The sequence below is a fragment of the Hyaena hyaena genome, unplaced genomic scaffold (assembly GCF_003009895.1).
Source record: "Hyaena hyaena isolate Hyena2069 unplaced genomic scaffold, ASM300989v1 scaffold_417, whole genome shotgun sequence".
Taxonomy (NCBI): domain Eukaryota; kingdom Metazoa; phylum Chordata; class Mammalia; order Carnivora; family Hyaenidae; genus Hyaena; species Hyaena hyaena.
Window position 1 is genome coordinate 1,231,258 of NW_024081050.1, and position 9,441 is coordinate 1,240,698.

At 51.6% G+C, this 9,441-nt stretch overlaps 1 protein-coding gene across 1 annotated transcript; it reads left to right on the plus strand.

The window, feature by feature from the left end:
• Positions 1-6,831: 6,831 nt before the first annotated feature.
• ASCL1 (achaete-scute family bHLH transcription factor 1) lies at positions 6,832-9,040 on the plus strand. Its single transcript, XM_039252500.1, has 2 exons — positions 6,832-7,564; positions 7,944-9,040. Exon 1 carries the CDS (start codon positions 6,832-6,834, stop codon positions 7,513-7,515), a length of 684 nt encoding a protein of 227 aa, XP_039108431.1. The 3' UTR covers positions 7,516-7,564; positions 7,944-9,040.
• Positions 9,041-9,441: the final 401 nt, after the last annotated feature.

The window sequence follows — 9,441 nt, forward strand, 5'->3', positions numbered from 1 at the left end:
ATCCAAAGACCGAAGTTGGAGGGAAGGGAACAGGATTTTGGCAAAAGTGCAAAACTGGAAGCCAAACCAGGAGCTGGAGCTTGGGCTGGGTGGTACGTTGGATGCGCCTCCCAGAAGGACCCTGGGGAGAACCTAAAGGTTAAGGGACCTCTCTTCCCCCCCTCTTCCCCCCACCCCCGCCGCGTTCCGAGAGAGTTGGGAAACTGGGGGGGAAGGAGCCGGGCTGAAAGCCGGCCACTCACGTCCAGGGCTCTATTCAGAAAACAGTTTCAAAATAAGTTAACCTCTGTAGGGTGTTCCCCCCTCCCCTTCTAATTGCCCCCCTTCCCCCTCCCGCCCTCCATTCGAGTCTGTTTTATGTTCCTCTGCGTTGTGCCAACTATTTTATCTTTATTCCTTCTCTTTCTCTTTGGCCATTCATTCCTTTTTTTGTGTGTGTGGCTTCTCTGGCTGATGTGCGGCTCGTTACCACCCACTGCACGCTCGCTCCTGTAGCTGAGGTGTTTCTATACAAACTCAAGCGTCCAGTTGTCATATTAATTATTACACTGAGTAATGACTGAAATGGTCAAAATAAGGGTAGACTCGAGAGCGCTTTTTCTTGCTGCTCAAAGATTCAGCAAAGAAGCCGTGCAACAAAGCAATAATTGGTCCCCAGAAACACTCCGACAAGGCATGGAATATAGGTTTCATAGAACCCTGTGATTGTGAAGGGGGGAAAGCTCTGAATGGACCCCACGCTTCTTTTCTAAACTCTCTTGCTGAGCAAAAAATGGACCTCTGTTTGAATACTGCCCTGATCCTTGAATACTATACCCAGCAGAGAAAAAAATGCACCATTTATTGTAAGTTTTTTTTTTCTTCTCCAGCTATTCATGGGGCTCTGTGAAGAATCAGCTGGTTTTGTTTACCGTGAAAGACCTTTACTTTATTTTCATTCTTGGAGGAGGTGGGGGTTGGGGGAGGGACGGAGAGCCATGTGCCTAGACGGAGAGGAGCTGGCCTACTGTAACAAAATAGAGTGTAACAAATCCTACAAAAGTTTAGAATGTATTGATTCTTTGGAGAGCTATATAGATTAACGACTTTCTTTATGCTTATCCCAGGAAGGTATTTAATCATAATGTAAATGGGGCTTTAGAAAAAATAAAGACTTAGCAGAGTTAGTTCTATTTGGAGAACTTCAAAAGGACTTGGGAGAGTGGCTGCAAATTACTCCCTCACCCTGCCCGAATGCCCCCTCCCTAACCAAAAAGCCACAATAAAATAATAGTTTGTGCTTTTTGTTTTGTTTTGTTTTTTATCCAGCTTTTTTTTTTTTTTCCTTTTTAAGGCGTATTGAAACAGCAAATAGATTTGTTTGAAGCCTGGATTCCTTAATGCAGGTGCAGGCCTGGCTGCTGCGATGGAGAAGTCCAGCCAAATCTGTGGTTTATGCTATTCTGCCTCACAACCCCTCACACCCAACCCCCTTCCCCAGGCTGTCCTGGGCTGGTCAGACCCAACTCTGCGCTGGGCAGCAGCGGTTTCTGACGCTACCTTGGGAAGGGTGAGCTTGGAGACAACAGATTAAGCACTAATAAATGTTCCATTTTTCCTAGATAGGACAGTGTCAAGTTCAGGCTATGAATACTTGGTATACTCCCTTTTCTTGAAACATCCATGACTTCTGGGGCTTAGTGCTCACCAAAATTGAGGGTTGTGCTAAAAATCTCGTCTCCAAATCAAGAATCAAGGCCTGCATTCGCCTTTGTACTTTCTTCGCTCTTTGTTCAAGATTCACTATAAATGTAATTTTGTTAAACGATCTGTTCAATGGAAAATCTAGTTTCACTTTTAATGTTAACTCCCTCCCCCCACCCCCAAAGAAAAAAGGATGCATGGAACCTTTTAAAAGGGATGAGGCATATCTCCTATCCATAGAGGGAAGGTGCACAATTCTAGAGCTTGGGGATAGTGTGTGAGCAAAGGTAGCACTGGCCTGGCCTTTAACTGTGAGTGGAAACTAAGGTAACAGGCTTGGGGTATGGGGGCCTCAGGTCTCCAGGACAGCAGACCCCCTGTTTTACCAGGAAAGCCCATCTCCCCATGTAGATACCAGTGCTGAAGGCAGACCAGCATTAAACTAAAGCATGGTCTAGTTCCAGGATTCCCTAACATAGAAAAGGAGCCTGTGATGCTAGAGAACGGAAGGGCTTTTATTGTTTTGCAGGAGAAAGAGAAACCTTCCCAGTTTTCTGGGATGTCTATATTCTGGGTAATACACACCAAAGGCGGTCAATGTCCTGCCACCCCATCACAAGAATGGCAACCCTGATATGTGTGGAGGGATTTACAAAGTGAATTCACAAACATCACATTTAATTCTCCTGACAGCCTTGACAGATGAGCAAAGAAAGTGTCACTACTCCATTTATGAAGGTATTAAACACTCCTTTTGTGAGTTTCCTTCTCCTTCCACATCTAGATAAATGGCATTTTGAGTGTCCTAGTGAAGTAAAACCCAGGGGACCTGCCCAGAGGCAGGCCGCCTGGTTGGCAAGAGAGCCACAGAGAGCTGAGGTCACGGTGAGTGGTTCTGCCAAAGTCTCTACATGCACAAGTCTTGAAGCATGCCTGTATCTGGCCTCACTTGCTTCTGTTTTACATTAAAATCTTGGGTCCAGTACCACCTTGATTTTTGAGCATCACCCCCATTCTTCTTAAATGACAGGAATTACCCATTTCCAGGTGCTGGGACAGTGGGACAGAGTGGCATTGAAGATCCAATGGCTGGACAATGGCTGTAGCGATTATCACAGTATGGTTCCAGGAAGCATCTTCCCACAATCCCTTTCTTGGATGGGCTGTGTGAGCAGTGACTTCCTGATAGTTTTAGAAAGGCTATTCTCATTAATCCCTTCCTATTTAGACCTGGCCTAGAGTGCTCCACATACATCTGGTTGAAACCTCCCCACTCTTGGAAGTAGATAACTGTGGACGTGGTACAGATGAGGACTGTATCAAGTCCTAGCTAGGAGGAGTAGAATAGAGGCTATTTGCTCAAAGTCATAGCCGTTAAGCAATGGAGTCCCAGATACCAAATCAAATCCATTTTCTTTATCTCCCAGTGCAAGGTCTAGAGTTCCCTGGGCCTCAGCGACTATATGGTAGTTTTCTCAGGGGGGGGGGTGTGTGTGCAAGGGTGGGTCCTAATCTAGATCACAGGGTCAGAAGCAGGATTCTAATAGCCTTTTAAGCCCCAGTCCTTTGTTTCAAACTGATGAAACAACCAGAAGGGCAATTTCAGTGGAAGCCTCTTACTGGGGGCGCACAATCCCCAAAGACAGAGGCTGAGCCCCTCAAAAGGGATTCTAGCCCACTACCTTCCGAATGGAGAAGACGAAGGGGACACTGCTGGGCGGGACGGGGTGGGTGGCACGGTGAGGAGCGTTCTATGCTCTTACTCAAGTAGGCCTGAGTTCTTAGAGATTTTGCAAAGCCGGTAAGGACGCAGGCTGAGGATGCGGGAGCGGGGCGGGTTGAGAATGGGATTTGGCTCTGGGCTAGAGCAGAGAGAATAAGGACAAATGTTCCGGTGGCTTTGGCCGGAAGCATCCCAGCGCCCGCTGTCTTTTCTCCTGGGCGGAGGCCAACACGTAGGACCGCTACAATGCATGGCTTCACTAGTCGGAGCGTATTTGGGCGCCCATGTGGTGGTGTGTCGGGGCTGGGGGTTGGGAGCAGGCTGTAGCCTTGAAGTCTCTGATAATTAGGATCTCCGTGCACGCGTGAAAGTCCGCACCCGAAAAAGGAACTGAGAACGCGCGCGCTACCGGCCACTTCTCCGCACTCCTAGACACAACTCGAAATGAGCTGATGTACACCGTTCTCGCACTGATGGAGAAACTGAGGGCGGCAGAGAAAGAGGGGCTTGTTCAAGGGTAAGACACAGAACAGTGCTAGAGCCAGGACCACAGACCTTTGTCAAGTAATGGAATGATAGAGTCTGGATTGGAAGGACGTCTGAATCAGCCTGCGAAAGAAAACGCACTTAGATGTGTCCATGTTGGTGGCTCCCCACATTTTGCTGAAGAGGAGTGGAGGGGGCACAGGAGACTTTTCCGGGACGCCTCCTAGCGGCCGCACCCTGCACGCACAGCTGGGGCGTGTGGGTGGGGAGAGACTTCTTAGGGGAGGAAAGGTGGTGTGGCTGTTTTAGGCCTCATAGCCTCCCATACTTCCCAGAAGGGACGACAGAAGTGAACTTGGGAGTCCTCTCAAGTCCTTTCCTAGGGTGGGGGTGGGGCGGTGGGTTGGGCGTGAGGGGAGAGGACAGAGGTGTAAATCCCACCGAGTCCATCAGTCCTATAGGGTCAACAAGCCACAGGTTACTGTGAGGAAGGAGGCTGGGTGGGGAAGGAGGGTTCCAGAACACATCTCTGTTGGCACAGTGAGGTCCTATGCTTCCCAACCCCACACGTTTTCAAAGAGGAAATTGAGGCAGAGAAGAGAGGTGCTTCATCTCTGAGCCATCAGTCCTTAATGCCCATCACCACCACTACTGTTCTGGCCACACTGAAGCCAGGCGCGCATACCAAATGTGGCTCCTTGGGTCACCCCCATAGATCCTTTAGAAAGACCCATCTCCCCAAAGGGAAGTCCAATGAGAAGCAATTGTTTGGGTAATTCCCCACAATCATCCCTGCTTGCAGGTCTCTGATCCAAAGGATCTATTTCTACTGGACAAATCAACTGGACGATTACCCTCTTCTTCTGTGTAGACGCGTCCTGAGACGTGCCCCCAGCTTCCTTCCCCTGCCTTCAGAAGAGCGGTGCAGACAGGGGACCGGCGGCTCGGTCCGCATTCTCCCAAGGGGCCGCGTCCCAAGGCGCCCCGAAGCTGGACCCGGCTCTGGCTAGAGAGCGCCAGGGCCGAGGCCCAGGAAGGGCGCCTGGGTGGGCGCAGTCCAAGCGGCCGAGCGACGGCTGCAAGCGCCTCCCCCTCCCTCGCGGGGCCAGCACGCGGCCCCGCCGGGCTCCGCTCCCAGTCGCCTGCCACCGGCCCGCCGGGCACACGCCTGGGGCGGGATGGAGGCTGCGCCAAGGCAGCCGAGGTAACTGCGGCGGTGCCTAACGACCAGAGAAACTCCTCTGGCCCCTCAACCTCCACCCCCAACTCTTTTCTCAGACCCACCCTGGGATACCCCAGAGCGCTCCCCTCTTTAGGCAGCCCCCAGCCGGTCCGGAAATAACCCTTTGGGAAGGAAAGGGCGAAGCTTAAAGCCACCGAGGTCATCCTGGGGGGTATCACTGCCAAACACCTACGTGTGGCTCTGATCACAACCAACCGTCAATGAGGTCACCTCCCGTCCCCTCCACAGTTACTCAGTTGTGAGGAGCATATCTTAGTTTTTATACCTGGATGGGACATCAGAGATCATCTAATCCAAACTTCTATAGCTACAGACGAGGAAACTGAGGCTCGGAGCAGATGCCCCTTACCCAGGGCCACAGAGCTAGCGAGAGAATGCTTGAGGACTAGAACCCAGCCTTAACAGTACTTTTATTTACTTTAGCAGTCCCGCAATTCCCACGGAGTTCTCCCCATCTTTCTAAACTTCAATCGCAAATTTGTTTCAGCTCCCAAGAACAGCGAAGACCCCCAAGAGAATGGCAGTAGACCGAAGAAGGCAGGAAAAATAGGGCCCTAGTCTTCCCAACTGGCACACCGCCTCGTGGCATTTTTTTTTTTTTTTTTGCTGCTCAAATCCCTTCCCTGAGCTTTGCTCCAAGTTCTCAGGAGAATCCCGAGGCACTTCACCCCAAACCTTTCCACCCATACACCCCCAATTCCCAGGGCCATTCGCCCCTCCAGAGACGGCGGTCCCCCCTTCCTAGAGCCACCCCCGGCTGCAGCCCGCCCTGAGCGCGCCGCCTGTTTATTCAGCCGGGAGTCCGGCACGCGCCAGGCGCACGCACTGCAACAACAAACCGGGCTGAATGGAGAGTTTGCAAGGAGCGGGCGCGGGGACCGGGCGGGGGGAGGGGAGAGGAGGAGGGAGAGTTTAGGGAGCGGGTGGGAGGAGGAGGGGGGAGCGGGGGCTGCAGCCGCTCGCTGCAGCAGCGGGGAGTGGGGGGCGAGGCGGGGCCAGGGCTGCGCGTGGGGCTGGGTGTCCCATTGAAAAGGCGGCCGCACTCCGGCCGCCCAGCACTCTCTCACTTCTGGCCAGGGAACGTGGAAGGCGCACCGACAGGGCACCGGCCAGGGAGGGCGAGGGAGAGAAGGAACTAAGAAAGAAAGGGAGTTAACAAAATTAAAAAAACAAAAACAAAAAACCAAACCAAACCAAACAACAACAACCAAAAACAGCCAGAGCCACGGCTGGAGAGACCGAGACCCCGGCGCAAGAGAGCGCAGCCCAGGGGGCGAGGAACGGGAGACTCAGCAGACCGTGCTCACCACTGACTTTTGCTCCTTCTGCCTTTAAAAAACAAAAACAAAAAACAACAACAAAAAAAACCAAGAAGGCGCTGGCGGCAGCCTCACACGCGAGCGCCACGCGAGGCTCCTGAAGCCAACCCGCGAAGGGAGGAGGGGAGGGAGGAGGAGTGGAGGGAGGAGGAACAGCGTTTGCACCTTCTCCGCTCCCACCCAAAGAAGTCTCCCTGGGATTTTGTTTTTTGGTTGTTTTTTTTTTTTTTTTTTAACTTCCCTCCGGGCTCCCTCTTCATCTCTCCCCTTCTTTCCCTCTCTGTTCGTGCACCCAAGTCCTGTCTGTGTCCCCTCGCGCGCCCGCACCTCGCGTCCCCGCTTGCTCCCCTTCCGCGACTCCTTGGCGGCCGCAGCGCATGGAGAGCTCTGCCAAGATGGAGAGCGGAGGCGCCGGGCAGCAGCCGCAGCCGCAGCCGCAGCAGCCCTTCCTGCCGCCCGCAGCCTGCTTCTTTGCCACGGCGGCGGCGGCGCAGAGCGCGCAGCAGCAGCAGCAGCAGCAGCAGCAGCAGCAGCAGGCGCCGCAGCTGAGCCCGGCGGCCGACGGCCAGCCCTCAGGGGGCGGTCACAAGTCAGCGTCCAAGCAAGTCAAGCGGCAGCGCTCGTCTTCGCCCGAACTGATGCGCTGCAAACGCCGGCTCAACTTCAGCGGCTTCGGCTACAGCCTGCCGCAGCAGCAGCCGGCCGCCGTGGCGCGCCGCAACGAGCGCGAGCGCAACCGCGTCAAGCTGGTCAACCTGGGCTTCGCCACGCTGCGGGAGCACGTCCCCAACGGCGCGGCCAACAAGAAGATGAGCAAGGTGGAGACGCTGCGCTCGGCGGTCGAGTACATCCGCGCGCTGCAGCAGCTGCTGGACGAACACGACGCGGTGAGCGCCGCCTTCCAGGCCGGCGTCCTGTCGCCCACCATCTCCCCCAACTACTCCAACGACATGAACTCCATGGCCGGCTCGCCGGTCTCCTCTTACTCGTCCGACGAGGGCTCCTACGACCCGCTCAGCCCTGAGGAGCAAGAGCTGCTCGACTTCACCAACTGGTTCTGAGGGCGCTCGGCCCTGCCACGGCCCTGGTGCGAATGGACTTTGGAAGCAGGTAGGTTGCCTTTGGGAATGAACCGTGTGATATTCTTACCTTCGTTCTTTTCCCTCCGTCATAGTGTCTGCAGGAGGACTGTCCCCACGAAGATGGGGGAGGGGAGGGGATTGATATAGAGAATTTGTAAATTAATTTAAAGTTTGTCGATTTCTGACCCTGGTTTGTTAGTTTCAGTATTGGCCTCTAAGAGTGGCTTTGCCCAGTTCTGCGAAGACTGGAGGGAGGGGTGAGGCGAGGGGGGCGGTGCGGGTGCTGGAGAACCGAGTACTAGGTCCTGTCAAAAGAGATGCTGCACCTGACAGATCCTCCCTCAAACCTCCACTTTCCTCCACTGCTAGCCTCCAAATTCATACTAACCTCTCCCCTTCTTCTTAAGTTATAGGGCCACCGCACAACCTACATCGTGAGTGCTTTCTTGCCAGCGATGTTGGAAGGGAGAAAGAAAGAAAGAAAGAGAAGAAGAAGAGAAGAAGGAAAGAAAAAGCAAAATAAAATCAGGCAACCAACTGCAAGACCAACTAAGCAACGCATGCCTGAGAAGCAAGACTCCTGGACACGGGGATGCGCTCAGAACTGTATCTTTGCACTCCAATTATTTACGGAGACATGAAGGGTGACTAGGACCTGAGTCAAAGTGCGGAATGCAGCTTGTGTGCAAAAGCAGTGGGCTCCTGGCGGAAGGGAGCAGCACAGCCCTAGAGAAACTCCCACCCACCAGTAACAGGCAGAACTGAAAGCACTTGCTAGGGTGCCCTCACCTCCCCCGCCCTCTCTGAAAGCGCAGTTCTAAGCCCTGTAGAAATGGGTTGGTGTCTTTCTTCTCAGCATCTCCCATCCCAATAAGCTGTGGATGTTTGTCTGCAGTGAAATTATGCTATACTCAGTCCTTTGAAACCCAGATGCTGGGGGGGGGGGGGAGGTTCCCCAAACCCCATTTCCTCATACCATCTTTTCTACCATTTTCATCATAGAATGCTTCCAATCTTTTGTGAATTTTTTTATTATAAGAAAAAATCTATTTGTATCTATCCTAACCAGTTTGGGGATATATTAAGATATTTTTGTACATAAGAGAGAAAGAGAAAAAAATTTATAGAGTTTTGTACAAATGGTTTAAAATGTGTATATCTTGATACTTTAACATGTAATGCTATTACCTCTGCCTATTTTAGATGTGTAGTTCACCTTACAACTGCCATTTTCCCTACGTGGTTTTGTAAAGAACTCTCCTCATAGGTGAGATCAAGAGGCCACCAGATGTACTTCAGCACCAATGTGTCTTACTTTATAGAAACTTTGTTAATGTATTAATGATGTTATTAAATACTGTTCAAGAAGAACAAAGTTTATGCAGCTACTGTCCAAACGTAAAGTGGCAGCCAGTTGGTTTTGATAGGTTGCCTTTTGGGAAATTTCTATCACTGCCTTTTTTTTTCTTACTGTTTTATTACAAACTGACAAGAAACATGTATAACCCTGTTTTATACAAACTAGTTTCGTAATAAAACTTTTTTCTTTTTTTACAAATGAAAATAATCAGCTGCCTCTATGTCTTCCTTGACTCCATGGTCCCTGTCCAAGTTATTTTTGAAATGCCAAAGGGGAGAAGTGGCTGGGGAGAAGAGGGTGGTATACAACATGCTAAGTGACAGAAATGACAAAAATGAGTGCTACAACCAGTCCTACCCAAGGTGACTCTAGGATGAATGTAGGAGGTAAAAGATATACGTAAAGGCAGCTTTCTTCCCCTTTTATGCTGCATACACACACACACACACACACACACACACACACAGAACAGGTGGTGAGTAATGGCTGCAATGTCTTTTTGATGCAATGATGTATATTTTAAAAATCTCACAGAAAATGAGCTG